Source organism: Bos javanicus, chromosome 21 (assembly GCF_032452875.1).
Source record: "Bos javanicus breed banteng chromosome 21, ARS-OSU_banteng_1.0, whole genome shotgun sequence".
NCBI classification, from domain to species: Eukaryota; Metazoa; Chordata; class Mammalia; order Artiodactyla; family Bovidae; genus Bos; species Bos javanicus.
The window spans coordinates 26,626,849-26,651,435 of record NC_083888.1 but is presented as its reverse complement, the minus strand read 5'-3'; the positions used below and the strand labels follow the sequence as shown (position 1 = coordinate 26,651,435).

The window sequence follows — 24,587 nt, the reverse complement described above, 5'->3', positions numbered from 1 at the left end:
ATCAGGTTTTGAGTCCTGTACCAGTTCCCTAACTGGGCCCCTGGATTTTGCTGTCTTTCATTCACACCCACTCTACAAACAGTTGACATTCCCAGAAACACCCTGGGCATCACTGGTTCCCTAGTATCTTATGGACAAAGTCCAAACTCTGTCAATAAAGGGATTCTCAAGGTGGCCCCTCTGAACTCCCTAACCTTCTCCACTACTTGCTGCCAAACTGGGCAGAGTTACCATTTTAGAGTTTACCTCTGGGGAGTTCTTCCACACTTAACGCTGCCATGACATCATCATCACCTTTATTACCAACAACAATGATGTCATAACTGGAACCCTAGCCATCTTATTGTTGCAGGTAATTAATCCCTTTGAGTAATAGTTAAAAATATGAGTTCCGGAACAAACACACTCATGTACATGTCCCAGTCCCCTCATTTTGTAACCACACACTCACACAAGGAACTGAAGCTTCTAACCCTCAATTTTTTTTCCTGCAAAACAGTGACAACAAGAACCTACTTCACAGTAAAATCAGAGGGTTTTTAAAGAGAACTTTTTGGACACCAAAAGCACAAGCAACAAAAGGAAAAAAACAAATTGGACAATCTCAAAATGAAAATATTCTGCATATCAAAGAACTATGAGATAAATGGGACAGAAAATATAGATACAATTGGATGATGAAAAAGAAAAAGATAAAAAGAAGAAAAAGAGACAAATCAGATAACATCAAAATGAAAATATTCCCGGTATCAATCAACAAAGGGCAAAATCAGTAGAGTGAAATGGGACTCACAGAATGGGAGAAGACTTAGGCAAATCAGATTCCTACAACTCAACAGCAAGAACAATCAAACCATCCAAGTAAAAATGGGCATAGGATTTGAATAGATATTTTCCAAAAAAGACAGACAAATGGCCATCAAGCATGTGAAAAGATGTTCGATGTTAGTAATCTTTAAGGAAATGCAGATCAAAACCAAGAGATAACTTCCCTGGTGGTCCAGTGGTTAGGACTTCCCCTTCCAAAGCAGGGGGTAGAGGTGCTATCCCTGGTCTGGGAGCTAAGATCCCACATGCCTCGAGGCCAAAAACCAAAACAAAAAATGGAAGCAGTATTGTAAAAAATTCAATAAAGGTTTAAAAAATGGTCCATATTAAAAAAAAAATCTTAAAAAAACCCCCCAAAAACACAATGAGATATCACTTCACACCCATGAGGATGGGCAGGTGGTCCAGTGGTTAGGAATCAGCCTGCCAATTCAGGGGACAGAGGTTCACTCCCTGGTCTGGGATGGTCCCAACTGCCTCAGGGCAACTAAGCCCATGGGCCACAACTGCTGAAGCCCGCACACCTTAGAGCCCGTCCTCTGCAATGAGAGAAGCCTGTGCACTACAACTAGAGAGCAGCTATTGAACAGCAACAAAGACCCAGTGCAGCCAAAACTAAAAATTAAGTCATTAAAATAAATAAGTAAACAGAAAAGCACTGCTGCTGCTAAGGCGCTTCAGTTGTGTCCGACTCTGTGCGACCCCATAGACGGCAGCCCACCAGGCTCCCCCATCCCGAAAATGACAAGTGTTAATAAGGATATGGAGAAATCGAAATACTTGTGCTTTGCTGGTGTGAATGTAAAATGAGACAGCCAAGATGACAAACAGTATGGCGGTTCCTCAAAAAATTAAAAATAGAATTACCGTATGATCCAGCAATTCTACTCCTGTATATTACCCACATAGAATGGAAAGCAGGAACTCGAACAGATATTTGCACACCCAGGTTCATAGCAACAGGATTCACAATAGCCAAAAGGTGGAAGCCACTCAAGTGTCCATCAACCAATGAAGGGGCATGCAAAATATGGCCTCTACATAAACAATGGAATCTTATTCAGCCTTCAAAAGGAAGGAAATGCCGACATCGTCCATAGCACAGGTGAGCCTAATGGACACCATGCTAAGTGAAAGAGCCCAGTCACATATGACACCACTTAGATGAGGTATGCCGAGTTGTCAAAATCAGAGAGCAAACAGTGGGAACTCTGGGACACAGTGGGAGACAGAAAGTAAGTAGAAGAGTCATCTCCAAAGGGGAGAATAAGGGCTGTTTAAGGGGTAGAGAGTGTCACTTTGGCAAGATGAAGAGTCCTGGGAATGGCTGATGGTCGTGGCTGCAAAACAATGTGAATGTCCATCACGCCACTGAAGTCCATGCTTCAAAATGGCTAAGACTGGGGACTTCCCTGGTGGTCCAGGGGCTAAGACTCTGTGTTCCCACTGCAAGGTTCCATCCCTCACTGGGGAACTAGATTCCACTCACAACTAAGAGTCTGCCTGCCGAAACAAAGACAGAAGATCCTGCGTGCGGCAATTAAGACCCAGTGCAGCCATGGGGTTGCTAAGGGTCGGAGAAGACCGAGCGACTTCACTTTCAATTTTCACTTTCATGCATTGGAGAAGGAAACGGCAACCCACTCCATTATTCTTGCCTGGAGAATCACAGGGACGGGGGAGCCTGGTGGGCTACCATCTATGGGGTTACACAGAGTCGGACACTACTGAAGCGACTTAGCAGCAGCAGCAGCCAAATAATACATAAATATTTCCTCCAGCATGTTTACTGTCAGTGCTCACTAACTAAGCAGGGCTGTGTTTGAACCCTGCCACACAGGCCTGTGGGGATCTTATCCACCATCCCCTTCTCTATCCTATTTCTGCTAGGAGTCAGTCATGTCATCCAACCATCTCATCCTCTGTCATCCCCTTCTCCTTCTGCCTTCAATAGTTTTCAGCATAGGGGTCTTTTCCAGTGAGTCAGTTCTTTCCATCAGATGGACAAAGTACTGGAGCTTCAGCTTCAACATCAGTCCTTCTAATGAATATTCAGGACTGATTTCCTTTAGGATTGACTGGTTTTATCTCTTTGCAGTCCAAGGGACTCTCAAGAGTCTTCTCCAGCACCACAGTTCAAAAGCGTGAATTCTTCAGCACTCAGATTTCTTTATAGTCCAACTCTCACATCCATACATGACCACTGGAAAAACCATAGCCTTGACTAGATAGAACTTTGTCGGCAAAGTAATGTCTCTGCTTTTTAACATGCTATCTAGGTTGGTCATAGCTTTTCTTCCAAGGAGCAAAATTCTTTTAATTTCATGGCTGGAGTCACCATCTGCAGTGATTCTGGAGCCCAAGAAAATAAAGTTTCTCACTGTTTCCATTGTTTCTCCATCTATTTGCCATGAAGTGATGAGATTGGATGCCATGATCTTCGTTTTTTGAATGTTGAGTTTTAAGCCAAATTTTTCACTCTCCCCTTTCACTTTCATCAAGAATCTCTTTAGTTCTCTTCGCTTTCTGCCAAAAGTGTAGTGTGATCTGCATATCTGAGGTTATTGATATTTCTCCCAGCAATCTTGATTCTAGCTTGTGCTTCATCCAGCCTGGCATTTCAAATGATGTACTCTGCATAGAAGTTAAGTAAGCAGGGTGACAATACTGCTTGACATACTCCTTTCCCAATTTGGAACCAGTCCATTGCTCCATATCTGGTTCTAACTGTTGCTTCTTGACCTGCATATAGATTTCTCAGGAGGCAGGTAAAGTGGTCTGGTATTCCCACCTCTTTAAGAATTTCCCACAGTGTGTTGTTATCCACACAGTTAAAGACTTTGTCATAGTCAATAAAGCAGAAGTAGAAGTTCTTCTGGAATTATCTTGCTTTTTTGATGATCCAGTGGATGTTGGCAATTTGATCTCTGGATCCTCTGCCTTTTCTAAAGCCAGCCATTATCAGCCTTAAAGGTAACTGCCTGCTGGCCTGTCTAACTACACACCCCCCAGGGCCTCCATCTCACTAGTCCCCTACTGAGATCATTCTTGTTGAGTTCTGCCCCAAGGTCACAGGTGTTAGGCCTCCTCAGAAGTGGAGCCCAGAACCAAGGTCACCTCTGAAGCTGACTGAGCCCCTCTGGCTTTGCCAAAAGCCTCCTGATCATTACTAACAAGCTTCCTGACTCCCAGTTAGGCAAAGATGCCAACTCCAGTAAATATCCTATAGCAGCCCAACCAATCACCTAATACCAACCATCCAGCAGGAATTTTCTTTGTCTTGAGGCTATAAAAATTGGCTATTAACCCATGGAAACTGTAGGCTCTCCCTGGTCTGCCAGGTCTGCCTGGAGGTTGGCCTACTGTGCTCGAATTGCCCACATTATCTCTGCTCTTTGTTCTTAATAAACTCACTCCCTTCTGAAATGCTCTGTGTCTGGAAATTCTTTTCCAACTTGAGCTTGCACTGCCTCAACGATTCTCCTTCCTCCCAAGTCCACTCCCTTCTCCAGTTCTCTGTTCTGGCTGTGGTGTTGCCTTCACTATCTAAAAATACTCCAGTCCTCCTAGGCTCCCCTCTCTCTTATCCCAAACCTAAGCAGCCAATACATCTCTCTCTCTCTCTCTTTTTTTCTAACATCTTAGAATTGAAGACGATTTTTAAAATCCTTGTTGCTTGTCTATTTATTTGTTTATTTTTTGGCCATGCCATAAGGCATGTGGGATCTTAGTTCCCTGACCAGGGATTGAAACTGCACCCCCTGCATTGAAAGTGTGGAGTCTTAACCACTGGACTGCCAGGGAAGTCTCCAACCAACAGATTTTGTTGATTCTTCCCAAGTTGCCTCCTGGTGCCCCTTCTGCTCTATTCTCCTCCCACATCTGCTGTTTAATTCAGGCCTCATCATCTGTTTCCTTCCTACAAAAAACTCCAACTCCACCTACTCCATCCTGTCCTCTGCAGAGCAATCAAGGGGTAAAAAGAAAATTCTGAACATGTTACAGCTAGAGCTTCAGACTCCCCTAGCTCGTCACCACCCACAGAATGCAAACACTTAGCGTCCTGTGGAAAGCCCTTGGCATGTGACCCCAATGCCTCACCAAACTCCATTCTCAACTCTCTGCTCCCATCTCTGCACCCCAATCCCGAGAACCTACCCTTCCCTCCTTCCACGGCAGGTGCCTTCATGACTCTGCAACTTAACTCTGTGTCCCTGCTGCCTGGAATGACTTTCCACAAAGTCTTTGCCTGGAGAAAACTAACTTCTGGTACGTCTTGCTTTTATGTAACCTTCCCTTCTGTATGCCTGTGTTCCATAGTACTGATCACGCTGTATTGCAATGATTTCTCTGCCAGTCTCGTGGGAATGTAGGGATCTGGGGGGCAGGACTGTGTGCTATGAGCTCACTCACTTCTCGCTGTGTGCCCAGTGTCCAGCTCCAGAGAGTCACATAGTGGGGACCCGCTGGATGCATGGATGCGTGAATCTCTTCTATCTGTTAACAGAAACTCTGGGTCTATGTTTTCCTGCCCTAGGGCCTGTAACTCATACATGAGAACCTCCTGAGCTAATGCCAAGTGCCTCAGTGTCTAGGAGCTTGTCATAGGACTTCTGCTGCAGAAACCTGTTACTACAGACACTTGGTTCAAACTCAGTTAACAATGTCTACATGTTCAGTCACTTCTTGTTCCCATGGGAATCCTGCGAGAGTGGGCCTGGGAGGGAGAGGATGCCCAGGGGGAGTCACCTGTGGGTCTGGATGGCGGCTAACCATGATGGGGATGGGACCTGGGTTACAGTGACTCAGGATGGCGTAGACTTCGTTGAGCGTCATGCAGTGAACGGGGGAGTCGTTGATCTCCACCAGCTCATCGCCGCATCTGCAAGAGGCAGCAACAGGGAGCCATCAGGCAGCTCATTCACAGGGCGTGTGCACGGCTGAGTCCCCAAGGTCCCACTTCTGCCTAGGCTGCGTGATGAGACCCCAAATTCACCATGCTGACCAAAGCAGCTCATCACACACACCCTTCATGCATGACCACAAAATGGGAGACAGTGCATCCCAAAGTGGGGCAACATTCACCACAGTTTGTAACTTTTTTCTGCCTTTCTCTATCTAACTTAAGCTCAAATGAGATGAAGGGTGTAGTTTAACCAGTGTAATGGATTAACCAATTAACCACAGGTAAACTGATCATGTCCTCTCTTGGGCCTTCTGTGTTCTCACACACAGAATGTTTAAGGGAATGAATGAATGGGATGTGCTAAAAGAGAGAAGAAATCACTGGTTGAGGTACCTGCATGGTGTTCATTCTTATAAGGCAGGAAATGGGAGGGAGACGAGGTAGAAAAAATAAGGCTGCTTTGATAAACAGGGGATTTGTACAAGCCAATTCCCTTGCTTCACACATGGGGAAAATCAGACAGAGTGAAATTATCTCAATACGATCTCACTTAAGGACTAAAAACTTTTTCTGTTAAGTGCCACATAGTAAATATTTACCCCACTCCAGTACTCTTGCCTGGAAAATCCCATGGACGGAGGAGCCTGGTGGGCTGCAGTCCATGGGGTCGCTAAGAGTCGGACACAACTGAGTGACTTCACTTTCACTTTTCACTTTTCACTTTCATGCACTGGAGAAGGAAATGGCAACCCACTCCAGTGCTCTTGCCTGGAGAATCCCAGGGATGGGGGAACCTGGTGGGCTGCCGTCTACGGGGTCGCACAGAGTTGGACATGACTGAAGTGACTTAGCAGTAGTAGCAGTAAATATTTTAGGCTTTGCAGACCATACCGTCTTTATGGCAACTCTGATGTCATAGCATAAAAATAACAGCCTTAGAGAATATGTAAATGAATGAGTACGGCTTTGTTCCAATAAAACGTTATTAAAAAAAAAAAAAACAACAGATGGTGAGCCCTCATTTGCCATCCTCTGCCCTAGCTGGTTATCAGCAGAGCTGGGACTGAAATTTAGGTCTCCTGACACTGATTTCATGGTTCCTGCTGCTGTGGTTGGCTGCTTCTTTCTTCTACATTGCTATTGCAGAGTTGGTTCCCCTTTCTCCTTCTCCTTGCTAAGAAAGCACACATATTCATTGCTGTAAAAGAAGACCATCGCCAGACAGCACCTGATGCCAAGGAAAGTGAAAGTTTGCAAAACAATCCTTATTCAGCTCAAGTCTAAGAGGGAAGACTATCTCAAAAGATTTGGACTAAAGCCATCACTCTGAGCCACTCTGTCCTAGGTGACAGCACAGCAGCTCAGCCAATCAGCTGTCACCCTCCTGCCTAGGATAGCAGCAAACCCATCAATAATTCAAGCTTGTACATACTATAGTGACAGGAAAACCTTTAAAATATGGCCAAACCCTGCTAATTTAGCAAAACCCAAACTCAGGAGAGAAGGTATACATGAAGATATATTATCTGGGATACATATAAATATATAGCATATGTTGCTGTAAACAGTAGCTAAGTCATGTCCGACTCTTTGTGACCCCATGGACTATAGCCCACCAGGATCCTCTGTCCATGGGATTCCCCAGGTAAGAATACTGGAGTAGATTGCCATTTCCTTGCCCCGAGGATCTTCCTGACCCAGGAACTGAACTTGACCCAGGAATCTCCTGCTTGGCAGGCAGATTCTTTACTGCTGAGCTACCAGCATATATCATATGCTCGATGACAGAAGATAAACCATATATGAATGTGGAACTGAGTATTCTAACAAGTTAAACTGGAATAAAATATTATTACTAGACTCAGATAAGTTGTTAAAAATAAAATTTAGATTTTTACTTCTCTTAGAAGTTATTTGTAAAAAGACATACATGAAATGCTGTATGAAAAATCTTTTGTTTGTGCTACCAAGAAACGGAGTTAATACTATTGATTTGCTTAGTAAGCTTTTTTTTTCCATATAGACTACACAGGCAAACCTCCTTGAACCTCCTGTTTATGTCACTATACAATTAACATCAGTTACATCTGAATTAAAGTGTGTTCACTTCATGTTTTCTGTTTCTGGCCATTATTCTCCGAGACAATATCTCTTACATGATGACATGCGTACAAATTCCCCAGGATCTCCTTAAAATGGTGGTTCCGATTCAGTGAGTCGGGGAGGGCCCTGGAATTCTGCATGTCCAAGGGATTCCCAAGGGATGTCAATGCCGCTGGTCCAGGAACCACACTTTGAGGAGCAATTCTAAAGATCTCATCTTCTGATCAATCTCCTGACACACTAAGGAATTCCTGCCTTAAGATCTTTTCCAAAACATAATCGGGACTTACCGCAGTCGACCGTCCAGATGTGCCACGGATCCTGGAGACAGCGTGTGAACAAAGATGCCAGAAATGCACTGGAAATAGGGGACACTGCACAGTCCGATGCCCAGCCCGACACCAGCCTCTGGAAGGCAGAACAGGGTGGAGGCTGGGGCTTGTGACTGCACTAGACCAGGTGTGCACTGGTCTGTCAGGGGCCCAAACTTGTCCTGGGTTAGCTGGCGTCTCCTATTGATCAATGCAGTCACTCCGTGCATAGTCGCAGAGCATCACTGTGAGCAGGCACTGCTCGAGGGTCAGAAACTAGTGACCAAGGCAGATGAAGATGCTGAGATCGAGCAGGGAAAGAGAAAGAAGGAAGACAGGGAGGGAGAAAGAAAAAAGGGAAAAGGAAAGGAGGAAGGGACGGAAGGAGGGAGGGAAGGAGGGAAGAAAGAGAGAAGATGGGAGAGAGGGAAGAAGGAAGGAGAGCAGGCCAGGTTGCAGAACCAACAAGGAGGCCAGCCAGTATGGCTGGAACATAGCTTGTCATGGAGAGAGTGCTCAGAAGTCCCTCAAGGATTTCCAACTGCAATTAGCAGAGCATCAGCCAAAGAGATCAAACCAGTCAATTCTAAAGGAAATCAATCCTGAATATTCAGTGAAGGACTGATGCTGAAGCTCCAAATACTCTGGCCACCTGATGCAAAGAGCCAACTCACTGGAAAAGACTCTGATGCTGGGAAACACTGAGGACAGGAGGAGAAGAGAGTGACAGAGGATGAGATGGTTGGATGGCATCACCGACTCAATGGACATGAATTTGAGCAAACTCTGGGAGGTAGTGAAGGACAGGAAAACCTGGTATGCCGCAGTTCACGGGGTCACAAAGAGTCACACATGACTGAGCAACTGAACAACAACAACAAAACTACAAAGGCCTGCAGGTTCTTTCCCTCTGTCCCCATGAAGTGCTGCAAAACCACTTCTCACCCTGCCCACCTTGCTGCAGCAACACTGGCCTTCCCTCTCTCCCAACAATCTGGGCCTGCCACCTCCTCTTCACCCTCCAGGTCTCAGCCTGGCTACACTCTGGCGGGGACGGCCTGATGAGCCTGTCCCTGTCAGCAACCACCCCGAGTGGTGAAGGGACTGGATGTTGATCTTCAAATGTCTGTGTGTGAGAGCATCTCAATTCTCTGCCGCAAGTAAGAAAAAGATCCCAGAGAGGGCAAGTGACCTATCCAAGGTCCCAGCAGATTTGCCGTAGAGCTGTAACTCCTGGTCATGTGTGTGTGTGTGTGTGTGTGTGTATGCATGAGAGAGAGAGACCTGTGTTTGCTTCATTCTGTTTTATTTTAACCACTGCACCAGAGCACACTGACTGAATTGACTGAATTTGGATGCTGTGTCCTGGGTTTCTGTTAACAAACAGAGCCCTAGACCCTGGGGCTAAACAATAATCATAAAACATTGTAAAATCATAAACAGAGACACAGACATAGAGAACAATCATATGGGTACCAAGGGGGAAAGGGAGGTGGGATGAACTGGGAAACTGGGACTGCCATATATACACTACTATGTATAAAATAGCTAACTAATGAGAACCTAACGTACAGCACAGAAACTCTACTCATTGCTCTCTGGTGATTTAAATGGGAAGGAAATCCAAAAAAGAGGGCATATATGTAAATGTATAGCTTCCCTTGTGGCTCAGAGGTTAAAGCGCCTGCCTGCAATGCGGGAGACCTGGGTTCGATCCCTGGGTTGGGAAGATACCCTGGAGAAGGAAATGGCAACCCACTCCAGTACTCTTGCCTGGAAAATCCTATGGACAGAGAAGCCTTGTAGGCTACAGTCCATGGGGTCGCAAAGAGTCAGACACGACTGAGTGACTTCACTTCACTATAGCTGAATCACTTTCCTGTGCAGCAGAAACTAACACAGTATTGTAAAGCAACCATATGAGTGCTCAGTCGCTTGGTTGCGTCTGACTCTTTGCAACCCCATGGACTGTAGATGGGATTTCCCAGGCAAGAATATTGAAGTGGGTTGATATTGCTTTTTCCAGGGGATCTTCCTGACCCAGGGACCAAATCCATGTCTACTGCATTGGCAAGTGGATTCTTTACCATCTGAGCCACCTGGGAAGCCATAAGGCAACTATACTCTAACAACAAAAATCTGCTTAAGGACAACAGCCTGGCCTGATTCCCCCTAGGAAAGTCTGGGAGACAGCTCAGAAGTGGGGGGTCCAGTCAGAGGGTGGAGGAGGACAGTGAGGCCCCTGGGAGACAACGCCTGCCTACCTTTCTCCAGGGACACCTCCACCAGGATCCTGTCATTGGGCTTGGTGCTGCTGGCGGGCGCCTTGGGGCTGTCCAGGATGAAGGAGCCGCAGTCCTTTGTGACGCACGTGCTAGAGCTCAGGGAACGGCACAGTGGCGGGGACAGGTGGCTGCCCAGGGAGTGGGGGGCCGTCAGGCGGGTCCTGACCGTGAGGGTGAGCAGACCCTTTTTGGCTTGCTGAAATAGAGAGGGTCACAGCTTCCAGCAGCAGCTCAGGGCAAGGCCGACCTTTTATTTATTACTATTTTTTTGTGAATAACAGTAGTGGAAGAACATGTTTTTGAAGAACATGTAGCAGGGTGTGCGTGTGTGTGATATGGAAACCTGTATATACAGATGCTGTCGATTAGTTGTTCAAACACGTCTGACTCCTGTTGTTCAGTCACGTCTGACTCTTTGAGGCCCCATGGACTGTAGCCCGTCAGGCTCCTCTATCCATGGGATTCTCCAGGCAAGAATACTGGAGTGGCTTGCCATTCCCTTCTCTAGGGTATCTTCCTGACTCAGGGATCAAACCTGTTTTTCCTGCATTGACAGGTGGATTCTTTTTTTTTTTTTTTAACCATTGAACCACCAGGGAAGCCCATGTATACATTTACATGATATATATTTGTATGTCTGAATATGAATACGACATCTTATTTACCACATATATTCCCAGGTGAAAGTGAAAGTTGCTTAGTATTGTCTGACTCTCTGCGACCCCATGGACTATACAGGCCATGGAATTCTTCAGGCCGGAATACTGGAGTGGGTAGCCGTTCCCTTCTCCAGTGGATCTTCCTGACTCAGGAATCAAACTGGGGTCTCCTGCATTGCAGGTGGATTCTTTACCAGATGAGCTATGTGGAAGCCCATCCCCAGGTGGCTCAGTAGTAAAGAATCCTCCTGCCAATGCAGAAGGTGCAAGAGACATGGGTTCAATCCCTCGGTTGGAACAATCCCCTGAAGAAGGAATTGGCAACCTACTCCAATATTCTTGCCTGGGAAATGCCATGGACAGGGGAGCCTGGCAGGCTGCAGTCCATGGGGTCGCAAAGAGCTAGACACAACTGAACACGTGTATGAGCACATACCACATATATACATCAGTTCAGTTCAGTTCAGTTCAGTCGCTCAGTCGTGTCTGACTCTTTGCGACCCCATGAATTGCAGCAGTCCAGGCCTCCCTGTCCATCACCAACTCTCGGAGTTTACTCAAACTCACGTCCATTGAGTCGGTGATGCCATCCAGCCATCTCATCCTCTGTCATCCCCTTTTCCTCCTGCCCCCAATCCCTCCCAGCATCAGAGTCTTTTCCAATGAGTCAACTCTTATATATGCCAAAAAGACAGTCTTGAACTAACTAGTTGGAGACTCAAAAAATACCTTTCAGTGACTGTCTTCAAAACTTAAAGCAGATTGTAACAGAAATACGCGGAACGTTTTGAAACAGTGCTATAAACCTTAGATGGTTGATGTGGCCTCAGGCAACAGTCCTGACCACACTGTGATTTCCTGAGTGAGGCCTCTTTTGGGCACTGTGCCAAGATTGGTGTCAGCGGGGTGCCCCACGCAAAGGAGCCCACCATTAGAATGTGTAGGTTTGAAGGAAGTAGGGTGACGTTGGGAGCTTGGCTCCTTTGTCTGGAGGCCTGAGCATTTGGCCATAGAGGGATAACGAACGGTCACCTTGAACTTCTGTAAAGCATCCTGATGTGTCAGTCCAGCCATCGACTCCCCATTGAGTTCCAGAATTTCATCACCTGTTGGGAGAGGGAGGAGGGAGGAATCGTAGCTGAAGAGAGTGTGGCCCCAAGAGGGGCGTTACCCCCACCTTAAACTCTAGTGCGCTCCCTTAACCCCCTGTCCAGCTCTCTGTGTGATGCACAAACCACCACAGAGAACATTACTCACCCAGGTCTCTCCCACTGAGAGGCAGGCAGGGCAGCAGGGCTGGGCCTTCTCTGGCCCCTCTTACGGTCCAGGGTCCTTACCCAAGGCCTGGCCCGGTCGGCTCCCTGTCCACCTCCTGGCTTCACCTCTTCCGCTCCCGCCTCAGCCCCTGATGCTGCCCTCTCCCCGGACCATTTGCTGAAACATCGTACACCGGCCTTTCCACTGTCATCTGTGAAGCTCCGTGCTCGTTTCCATGGATCTTCTCAACTACAACGTGTGTCTCCTACCTTTTTCAGCTACCATCTCTTTATTTTTTGTTGCACTGGGTCTTTGTTGTGGTCCACAAGCTTTCTTTAGTTGCCGTGAGTGGGCTTAGTGGCCCTGTGGCATGTGGGATCTTAGTTCCCTGATCAGGGATTGAACCTGTGTCCCCTGCATTAGAAGGTGGATTCTTAACCACTGGACCACCAGGGAAGTCTCAGCTACTGCCTCAACCTCTCAGTCTCTTCTGATTTTGTGCTCTTGAGGCATGTGGCACCTCCCACTCTCAGAGCTCTCATCACCCCAGTGGTGACTGATAGCCCGAGAGAGTCCCTCCCTGAAGATGGGGCTTTGTAACAGCAGATGCTGTACCCCCAGGGCCAGTTCTGGGTGAGGCCTCCCTAGTACTCAGTAAAAGTGGGTTGGATGTGATGTTTCCAGAATGCCATGAAGATCTTGTCTTACAGAAGAGGAAAGTGAGCTCAGGGAAAGCTGAAGTTCAAATGGTAGTAAGAATTAGGAGGTAGTAAGAATTAGGACTAGGGGCTTTTTACTCCAAGTCCTGTCTCCACAACACTAACACACCTAAGAGAAAAATGTTTTCTGTATCCAGAAATCCATTTTTATGTGCACAGAAAATCACTTTCTCCCATTCACTCAATCTATTCAATACACCAACAGAGAGCACTGTCTCTGTTTTTTTGTTTTGTTTTGTTTGACCACACTGCGAGGCATGTGGGATTTTAGTTCCCCAACCAGGGATTGAACCTGTGCCCTCTGCAGTGGAAGCAGAGTCCACTGGACCGCCAGGGAAGTCCTCTGCCTCTGTATTTTTTACATGACTTTCTGGTCTAATTGCTTTTGCTGAATCTGCAGTCACTTAATTATGGTTCCATTATAGACAATCCATCTTTTTTTCTCTGGTTGTTTTAAATATACTTTTTCATTTGTCTTCAATAGCCTGAATTTTAACTAGGATGTATTGGGGTGCTTCCTCGTATTGAAGTTCTGGGCTTTGAAATAATTCTAGAATATTCTTAACTATGCTCTCATCACCTATCACTCCCCTGCTTTCACGATGTTCTTTCTTTCTAGAATTCCCATTAGATATTCTGGACCTTCTCAACCTATTCTCCATGTTTCTCTAGTGCTCATCTTTTTTTCCTCCATTGCTCTGTGTGGCCTCCCTGGATAATTTCCAGCTCACATATTCTCCTGACAGTTGCATTTATCTGCTGTCTAACCCACCCACTGAGGTTTGTTTGTTTTTAAATTTCAATGACTTTCAGTTCAGTTCAGTTCAGTCACTCAGTCGTGTCCATCTCTTTGCCACTCCATGAATCACAGCACACCAGGCCTCCCTGTCCATCACCAACTCCCAGAGTTCACTCAAACTCATGTCCATCGAGTCAGTGATACCATCCAGCCATCTCATCCTCTGTCGTCCCCTTTTCCTCCTGCCCTCAATCCTTCCCAGCATCAGAGTCTTAATGAGTCAACTCTTCGCATGAGGTGGCCAAAGTACTGGAGTTTCAGCTTTAGCATCATTCCTTCCAAAGAAATCCCAGGGCTGATCTCCTTCAGAATGGACTGGTTGGATCTCCTTGCAGTCCAAGGGACTCTCAAAAGTCTTCTCCAACACCACAGTTCAAAAGCATGAATTCTTTAGTGCTCAGCTTTCTTCACAGTCCAACTCTCGCATCCATGCATGGCCACTGGAAAAACTATAGCCTTGACTAAATGGACCTTTGTTGGCAAAGTAATGTCTCTGCTTTTCAATATGCTATCTAGGTTGGTCATAACTTTCCTTCCAAGGAGTAAGCGTCTTTTAATTTCATGGCTGCAGTCACCAACTGCAGTGATTTTGGAGCCCAAAAAGATAAAGTCTGACACTGTTTCCACTGTTTCCCCATCTATTTCCCATGAAGTGATGGGACCAGATGCCATGATCTTCATTTTCTGAATGTTGAGTTTGAAACCAACTTTTTCACTCTCCTCTTTTACTTTCATCAAGAGGCTTTTTAGTTCCTCTTCACTTTCTGCCATAAGGGTGGTGTCCTCTGTATATCTGAGGTTGATATTTCTCCTGGCAATGACTTTACTTTTTTTAATTTCTAAGTTATTTTTTCACATTTATCTTTTCATTGTGTTCTATTCTTTCCTTATTGTTTTCAGTTACTTCTTTTATTTTTTCAGCATATTATACACTGAGAAATAATTACCACAATATTGTTGTTGTTCAGTCGCTAAGTCATGTCTGATTCTTTTTGACCCAATGGACTGCAACACGCCAGGCTTTCCTGTCCTTCACCACCTCCAGGAGTTTTCTCAAACTCATAATCTAGTTAATATTAGTCACCACACCTGGTTACAAGTTGATTTTGTTGTTATTGTTGTTGTGATGAGAAAACTTTCAAGATCTACTATCTAAAGAGGGGTGTGGTTGTCAAAGCAGTGGAGGGCTGGAAGAGGGAAGGAGTGGAGTTTGGGATTGGCAGATGCAAACTAGTATATACAGGATGGATAGACAGGAAGGTCCTACTGCACAGCACAGGGAACTACACTCAATATCCTGTGATAAACCGTAATGGAGAAGAGTATGAAAAAGAATATGTGTATCGCTGAGTCACTTTGCTATACAATAGAAATTAGCACAACACTGTAAATCGTCTATACTTCAATACAATTTTTTTAAAAAGCTCTACTCTCTTAGCAACTTTCAAACGCACAATATAATATTATTAACTAAAGTCACCATGATTTATTCATTTTATAACTGGAAGTTTATGGCTTTTGACCACCTTCATCAACTTTGCCCACCTCATGAGCAACCACCCATTTATTCTCTGAGTCTGTGAGTTCAGGTTTTTTGTTTTGTTTTCAGTCCACATGTAAGTAAGATCATGTACTGTCTTTCTCTGTCTGATTTATCTCACACAGCATAATGTCTTCAAGGTCCATCCATGTTGTCCTAAGCGGCAGGATTTAATTCTTTTTATGGCTGAAAAGTTATAGTCTTTATTTTCAACTCATTTTCAAGGGGAGCTTGTTTTCTAGTGGAACTCCCATAGCCCTCAGACTGCTAACTTTTATTTTTTCCCTTTTTTTTTCCAGTAGGCACACAGGGGTCTCAGGGCTGGTTTAGGACTAGTTGTAACATTAGCTCTGTGGCGTGGAAGTGCTGAGACCCAGGTTCTGATGGGAAAGCTGCAGACTCACCCAGACACAGACTGACTCTTTGTTTTCTTGAGGGAGATGTCTTTCTTCCACGCAAGAGCCAAGGGCAAAGTTATGTTTCCTCCTTGCTTCCCTTGGCTTGCTGGCTCATGAGCATGAAGGCTTTCTGCAGGTTCTCAGAGGTTCCCAGGGCCCATGGCCACCTCCCCTGTCCCTGTGTGGGCATCAAACCCCAGTCCTTGGGCCTTATGCCCCATAAGCAGCTTCCTGTGCTACTGACAGGGACAGAGAGAAGAGACAAAGTAGGTGATTAAATAGTTAATTCCACTAGGGGACTGTGAGTAGAAAAAACATGGGAGACCCTGTCAGCTAATGATTACTCAGGAAAGCAGGTTTGCTTAACCAAGCAGTCTTGTTTAGCAACAAAACCATGCGACAGAAGCAGGAGACATGCCCCCAAACAGTGAAACAACAGTGGCGTGAGCCCCCATCCTGCCCAGTGAGCTCAGTAAGGTAATGATCCCTAGGACACGCTCTCTGCACACATGAAAAACAGTAATTTGTGGATCTGCAGGGAGAAGAAAACTTGCCTGCCCAACCTGGAAGAGGAACTGATGATGGACGCATGACGTCTACTCAAGAAAGAGAAAGAAGGTCTTCTCCTCCTCCCCACATTTCCTTATTATTATAAAACTGTAGCCCAGTAAGTCTCAGGGGGTGGCATTTCTCACCTGCCCATCTATAGAACTCACAAGTGTCCTATTCTAATAAACCACTTCTTAACTACTACTTTGTCTCTCACTGAATTCTTTCTGTGCTGAGACATAAAGAACAATGGTACCAGAGCTCTTTGGAGCCCTGGAAATGACACCCGTCAGTTTCACTATCACATCATCAATTCCTGGGAAGGTCATGCTTAAGATCAAGTGGTTTCTTTGTGTCTGAGAAGCTGGGTGTTTCCATTTCTTTCTCTAAAGTTTGAATGTGCTATTTTATCCAACGTGTCTGTGACAATAAAAGTGATGGGGAGAATATTCAAATCAGCTTAATATGTTCAGTTGCTAAAACTAGAGGAGAAAAACAAAAGGCTCAGTCCTCTTCCTTAGAAGATGCCAAGTTGAGGAATGAAAACTGACAAATTAAAAAAATAATCACAATATAACTAAGTGCATGCTGAAGGAAGGATTTATAAAGGCCATACTTCATACTTCACTACCCATTCTTCATTACGCAAAATCCTGAACTTGTTTTCAAATTATTAGAAGGTCCATCTCAAGGGAGCCACAGAGCCCAACTCTGGAACCTCCAGAGTCTTTATTCCTTATTTGGTCATTTTTGGTGGAAGGTGTTTAGCCTCAGTTTTGCCATATAAATTTTACACAATCATTTTTTTGCAAGGGGAATACAGATGAAACATTATTAGCCTTGATCTGGACACAATAGTTTTGTTGCACCTGTCAACTACAAAGTGGCACCTGCCAAGGGCATCTGCCATCTGCCTCTGAGGAGATTGAACCCTGTGCTGCTGCAGCTGTTGACCTTTGACACGCCCTGAAGGGAGTCCAGGGTAGAGAGTGAGGCTCTTTGAGCTCCCGGGAAACCGGTGGAACAGATCTTTATAGATTGATATTTTCAGGAACTGATTTTATGACCCCAATCCTCACATTTCCTCATATCTAGAAAAGCACTAAGTCCTTTCATGGTGACATTAGCTCCTCGTGACTAGCAGAAAACCTCTTGTAAAATAAGTGCTTGATTGCACCGAACACCTCCTTCACCAAATCTTATATACTTACCTGCCCCCACTGCCTCTTTGGAGCAGTCTCTCAGAACTATGTGAGGTGCTGTCTCCTGGGCTGCAGTCCTCATTTTGCCCCAAATGAAACTTAACTCCACCTCTCACATTGTGCATCTTCTTGTTTTCAGTCGACACAACAGATATATCCCCTGTGAATTCTTTTCTTTAAAAAAATTATTCATTCATCCATTTATTTGTGCCTGTGCTGGGTCTTTGTTGGTACATGGGCTTTTGTCTAGTCGTCAAGGGCTGCTCTCTAGTTGTGGGGCGTGGATTTCTTATTGTGGTGGTTTCTCTAGTTGCAGAGCGTGAACTCTGGGGTGAGAGGGCTTCCATAATTGTGTCACATGGGATTAGTTGCTCCTCAGTATGTGGGATCTTCCCCGACCAGGGATCGAACCTGTGTCTCCTGCATTGGCAGACAGATTCTTTACCGCCGAGCCACCAGGGAAGCCCCTCGAGGCCCTATTCTTAAGCTTCTCTTTTGAAAGAAGTTACAAAAGGGGATTCAGTCAACTATCTGAGGCTAGAATCGAGGACTGCAAACTAGCTGAGTGTCTTTTTCACCGAACTCTTATGATTACTACGAACTAAGGGAGACAAATACCTGGAAAGAAAATCCATGAAGCTGGTTTCTCCTGGCCACTTCAGTTCCTCCTCCATCTTTTATTCAAACACAGAAAAGTTCACCAGATATAAATCAGAGTCTCAAGATCCTGATCTACTTTCTTCTTTTTCTTTCAGGGACTCCTCTGCAGGCCTCTGGATTCAGTTATTCCCCTAAAGCTGTGCCTCAGCCCTCTTCACTCTCCACTCTTCCCTGCCTCCTTTATCCACTCTATAACTTCAGCTATTTTCCACATGACCCCAAAAACAATTCAACAAGCTTAAGTCCCTTCTTGAACTGGGACCCAAATTTTCACTCGCCTGTTGGACTGCGCCACCTAGTGGTCACCTGGAGACCTGACTCCACTCTGCTGTTGAAACCTGAATATCTTCATTTGGTCCTCTTCCTTCACCTTCTTGTGTGGTTGCTGTTCAGTCACTAAGTCGTGTTCAACTCTTTGCAACCCCATGTACTGCAGCACACCAGGCTTCCGTGTCCTTCTCCTGGAGTTTGCTCAAACTCATGTCCATTGAGTTGGTGATGCTACCCAACCATCTCACCTTCTGTCACCCCCGATCCTCCTCAATCTTTCCCAGAATCAGGGTCTTTTCCAATGAGTTGGCTGTTCGCATCAGGTGGCCAAAGTATTGGAGTTTCAGCTTCAGAATCAGTCTTTCCAATGAATATTCAGGGTTGATTTCCTTTAGGATTGATTGGTTTGATCTTGCAGTCCAAGTGACTTTCAAGAGTCTTCTTCAGCACCGCAGTTTGAAAGCATCAATTCTTTGGCACTCAGCCTTCTTTATGGTACAACTCTCATATCCATACATGACTACTGGAAAAACCATCGCTTTGACTAGATGGACCATTGTGGGTAAAATGATGTCTCCGCTTTTTAATATGCTGTCTAGGTTTGTCATAACTTTTCTTTTAAGGAGCAAGCATCTTTTAATTTTGTGGCTGCAGTCATTGTCTGCAGTGATTTTGGAGCCCAAGAAAATAAAATCTGTCATTGTTTCCACTTTTTCCACATCTATTTGCATGAAGTGATGGCCCTGGATGCCATGATCTTTGGTTTTTTTTTTCCCCATTTTTTGAATGTTGAGTTTTAAGCCAGTTTTTTTCACTCTCCTCTTTCACCCTCATCAAGAGGCTCTTTAGTTCCTCTTCACTTTCTGGCATTAGAGTTGTATCATCTGCATATCTGAGGTTGTTGATATTTTTCTGGGCAATCTTGATTCCAGCTTGTGATTCATCCAGTCCTCTGCCTCCTATTCTATGTAACTCATCATTGTTCTCTAGTTTACTAAGATCAGACAACTTCAGGGGTTCTCTGGCCTCATCTGCCACTGCCACAGAAGCCACTGCTTTACCCTTCAGCATCTTTCTCTTCTCAAGTTTACAGCCTCAGGGAAGACCCTGAAGAGCTAGGAGCCTGGCTCTTAAAATAGCTTCTAAGCTGGTTTTACTGTTTCTGGTGTCTGGCCAGTCCACTTCATCTTACACTCAGCTTCCTGAATCATCTTAAAAAAAAAAAACAAATAAAAAGACCCTGGTCCTGGCCAGTCCCTCCCAAATTAGAAAAAGGTTCCAACACTCCCCACTGTCCATATAATAAAATCCGTATGCATAACCCTGTATAATGTTACAGTTGGCAAACTTTTTCTATAAAGAGCCAGACAGAAAATGTTTTAAACTTTGCAAGCACAAGCTGTCTGTAGAAACTACTCAATGCTGCCTAAGAGCAGCTGTAGACCAGAGGTCAATGAGTGAGCACGGCTGTGTCCCAGTAAAGCTCTTCTATGGAGACTGAAATTTGAATTTAATTTGTCACAAAAGCATCAAAACCTCTTTTGACTTTTTTTCAACCATTGAAGAAACAGGGAAACTGTCCTTCATTCGTGAGCCTTATAAACATAGGCAGTGGCCCAGATGTGGCCTGCAAGGCTCTAGTTGGTCAACCCTACCCTGAACAAGTTAGATTATTAAAGGTGGTAAGGCTCCCAGCAAAGTGTGCAGAAACTGGCCTGATAGGGAAGAGAAGGAAGGTTGTGAGGTCTCTTGTCTTTAAAGATCCATTTGTAGCCCAGTGTCAGGCCTGCACGGTTTTCAGTCTGCTCCATGACCATCTGCTCCCAAATTCTGCCTTCCAGTTAGAACATGGGGTCAAGCGTCTTATCCAATAACTGGTGGGTGATTGTGGGGTGGGACTGGGTGGGGAGAAAACTCTCCCCTCCAGGACAAGAAGACAGAGAGGGGCACTTGGGGAGCATCTCAGGCCCTTCAACCCCTTTCTCTCAGGGGCTTCCCTCCCCAGAAGAGATGAATAAGCTGAAGGGAGATAGTTGATAGCACAGGTGGGCAGAAGGGGAAGGAGGGCAGTGGGGTGAACCATTAGCTCCTCAGTAGAAGGACCCCATCTGATAATTCTCTGCATTCCTAGAGTCCAGAACAGGACAGGCTCGCAGAGAACATTCACCCAACTCATTAGAGCACTGGGCCTGGCTCCCCATGGTTGTGGGCTGGGGTGGGCAGACAACAGAAAAGAAACAGGATGTCAATGGGAGCGGGGTGCCAGCAACTGAGAGGAGCCTTGAAAAGCAAAGGGAGCAATAGGAATGCAAGGGGCAGAGCAGATGCCTTGGTCCTCTGTCCCAGGCCAGTGATAGACTGAGGGTGCAAACACACCCAGCCAACGGGCCAGGCATGACAGAGCCATCACGGCCGTGTATCCCACTGCTTGCAGACTCTCTGCAGAATCCATGCAAGCTGGATTCTGAAGGCTTGAGACACATGTTACGTTCCCAAGAGCTTCTACCAGGGCTTCCCTAGTGGTCCTGTGGTTAAGATTTTGCCTTCCAATGCAGGGGATCTGGGTTCGATTCTTGGTTGGGGAATTAAGATCCCACATGCTTCACAGCCAAGAAACCAAAACATAAAACAGAAGCAATTTTGTAGTAAATTCAATAAAGACTTTAAAATGGCCCACACAAACAGTGTCTACTGGAAGCCTGGGGAGCCTGGGGATTCTCTTTCGATTCCTCAAATGTCACCTAGTAAAGCCTCAGAGATCTACCTTCTTGTAGCCTTCCATCAGCTGCTGCTGCTCCCCCTGCAAAGATGGTTTTAACGTAAATTCCAATGGGGCCATAGATGCTGTCCTTGCCTCCAACAATGCTGAAGCCCAGGCCCTGGGAAAGAAGAGGAGAAGGTCAGACTGAGGCATGTTCCATGCCATTCACTGGGGTTTCCCAGTGGCTCAGTGATAAAGGAACCCACCTGCTAATGCAGGAAATCCACATTCGATCCCTGGGTGGGGAAGATCCCCTGAGAAACGAAATGGCAACCCCCTGCAGTATACTTGCCTGGGAAATCCCATGAACAGAGATGCCTGGTGGGTTATAGTCCATGGGGTCGCAAAGAGTCAGACATGACTAAACAACAACAACAACAACTTCCCAAGGAGGCTTAGCCTGGGTTGCAGGGAGCTCCTCTTGAGACTGTGAGCTCAGGGAGGCAGTGGGTGCATCTTATTTGTCAGGGTCTGGTCTCCGGAGGCAGACACTCAGGAAATATATGTTGTAGAGTGAAGGCATGAACACTGGCTGGAGGCTGGGCCTCTGGATTCAGCTCACAAGCATGTCAGGGCGTGGTCAGCATCATGGCTCCCAGGAAGATCCCTCCAAGTGATGGCTGCCAGGTATCAGCATCACTGCGGCTGGGCAGTTTCTCCTAGGCTCCTCAGAGAAGTTCATGCATCACCCAGCATCACAGAGGCGGCAGGCCTGAGAGCCACCTTCAGATCCTAAGAGAACCCAGTGAGCAGGGGCCAGACAGGAAAGCAGTGTGGACACAGTGCTGGTGTGAGCTTCTGGTGAAGGTGGTGGGTGTTGCAGGACCGGGAGACCAGTGGTGTCCAGGAGAAGCACAGTGGTAGGAAAATGAGAAAGTGGGTTGGGCTTCTGTTTGGGTTCCCAGCTTCTTCCTGGCTGAAATAATTGCTCTAGACCCAAACTTTCACCTGCCCTAGTGAGGCAGAATGATCCAGTGGACAAGAACAAGAGCCCGGGGTCAGAAGGTCTTCAGTCACTGTCATGGTTCAGTTGCTCACTAACCAAGTGATCTTGGCAAGTCCTGTGAGTCCCAGATTCTCAGCTCCTTGTCTACGTTGTTATTCAGGCATCAGTCGTGTTTGACTCTTTCCGACCCCATGGACTGTAGCCCGCCAGGCTCCTCTGTCCATGGGATTCTCCAGCAAGAATACTGGAGTGGATTGCCATTTCCTTCTCCAGGGGATCTTCCCGACCCAGGGATCAAACTCAGGTCCCCTGTATAGGCAGGTGGATTCTTGATTGCTGAACCACCAGGTAAGCCCTCCTCATCTATTAGCAGAAAATAATAGGGTTTTCTAACAGTTAATGGAAGGATCCCTGCAAATCCCCTGGTGCTGTGCCTGTGTTTTGGCAGCTGCTTTTGTGGTTTGACTTTAGGTTAAAGCGTCTGCCTGCAATGCGGGAGACCCAGGTTCAATCCCTGGATGGGGAAGATCCCCTGGAGAAGGAAATGGCAACCCACTCCAGTATTCTTGCCTAGAGAATCCCATGGAGGGAGGAGCCTGGTAGGCTACAGTCCATGGCGTTGCAAAGAGTCGGACACGACTGAGCTACTTCACTTCTTCTACCTCAAGTGCTGGTGGATCCTTCCAGCTCTGCTTCCTCCTCCTCAACTCAGTTCTGGCCTCACTCCTACTCATGCCTGTTAATGATGAGGTCTTGGGTGTGGAGGTTATGTGAGGGAGACAGTGGGAGGCCTGCCCTATTTCTGAAGCCACCACTCCTGCTCTGCACTCCAGGCTTCCTATGCCAAATACGTTCCTGCTTCCCATCAAGGCCGATTCAACCTGCTCAGTGATGCATACACCCATGGAGTCTACTCACTGACTGTACAGTCTGCGCACACTGAGATAACTGACACCATTTTTAATCATCTTTGCTAGAGGGTTGGTACCCTTTTCCATTCTGCCTTCCTTTTTATATGTATACAACTTTTATTTTTTAGGCTGTGCCATGCACACATAGAATCTTAGTTCCCCAATCAGGAATCGAACCCTCGCTCCTTGCATTGAAAGCACAGACTCTTAACTGCTGGACACCAGGGAAGTCCTTGCCTTCTTTTGAGCACTGCAAAAGACAATCTCAAAAACAATCTCAAAGTTGATGGTATTAAAATGCATCTGCCCAAATGCAAGAGATGATGAAGGACAGGGAAGCCTGGCATGCTACAGTCCATGGGGTCACAAAGAGTCGGACAACAAAAAATGCAAGAAGGTAAGAGCATTGTGATTTACAAATCAGGAAGAGAAGCTGTTTGGAGAAAATTGGGCACTGGAAAGAGTGACTCCCTTGTGACTAGAGGGACAGTTATCTTAGCTCTTCCCACTGGTTTCTCCTCGTTTCTCTGCTGAGATCCCAGGAGATAGAAGTGATGAGGGGTGGAGAGGAGGACTTTAGACGTGTGGAACCTTCCTCTAGGAAGACCATTTTGGTGAATAGCTTCTCACACCACATGCCAAAATCATGAGGTGGGTAGAAACCTACTCTTCCATTAAGCATCTAGGTCACTTGGGCTGGCCTGAGAACTCTGCAGCAGCAGCCGTGTCCACCTCAGAAGTTCTTCGGTGCCCATGTCATCTCCTTGCTCGGGGCAGCATGGTCTGTGGGGTGTGCCCAGAGCACTGGGGCTGTCCCACCACCTCTACTGCTTTTCTCCTTATCTTTCAGTATTTCTCGACTGTGAGGCTAAAATCAGTCTGCATATCTGAATTCGGGGAGACACATGGACTGAATGGGTGTTCTCCCCATCAAATCAATACATTAGGGGGAAACTTTCAGAGGTGACTAGGCCATAAATGTGGAGCCCTCATGAAGGGGGCAGGGGCAAGATAGGAGGAGGAGATGAAGAAGCACAACCACTGTATATGAAATATGTCGGCTATAAGGAGACATTGCACAGCACAGGGAACAGAGCCAATATTTTACAGTAATTGTGAACAGAATATAATCTTTAAAAATTGTGAGTCACTATGTTGTACACCTGAAACATATAATATTGTACATCAACTATGTGTGTGCTCAGTCGCTCAGTCGTGTCCGACTCAGGGACCCAAGGACTGTAGCCTGCCTTGGGTTACAGTCCTCTGTCTGTAGGCTCCTCTGTCCATGGGATTCTCCAGGCAAGAATATGGGAGCAGGTTGCCATGCTCTCCTCTAGGGGATCTTCCCGACCCAGGGATCAAACCTGGGTCTCTTGCATTGCAGGCAGCTTCTTTACCAACTTAGCCACTGTAAAATCAGGGAAGAAGTCCTCAACATGCATGGCAACTGCCAGCACCTTCAACTTCGACTCCCAGCCTC

The 24,587-nt window shown here is 46.1% G+C and overlaps 1 protein-coding gene across 6 annotated transcripts in view; it reads right to left on the bottom strand.

The window, feature by feature from the left end:
- Window positions 1–24,587, bottom strand: part of IL16 (interleukin 16) — a 126,344-nt gene that overhangs the window by 24,010 nt on the left and 77,747 nt on the right. For all 6 annotated transcript variants that reach the window (XM_061394608.1, XM_061394603.1, XM_061394606.1 and 3 more), the window contains 5 exons: window positions 21,251–21,365; window positions 12,125–12,198; window positions 10,413–10,629; window positions 8,128–8,245; window positions 5,578–5,710 (listed from right to left, as the gene is read on the bottom strand). In XM_061394608.1, the coding sequence (XP_061250592.1) occupies window positions 5,578–5,710; window positions 8,128–8,245; window positions 10,413–10,629; window positions 12,125–12,198; window positions 21,251–21,365 (657 nt within the window). The remainder of the gene's footprint in view (window positions 1–5,577; window positions 5,711–8,127; window positions 8,246–10,412; window positions 10,630–12,124; window positions 12,199–21,250; window positions 21,366–24,587) is intronic.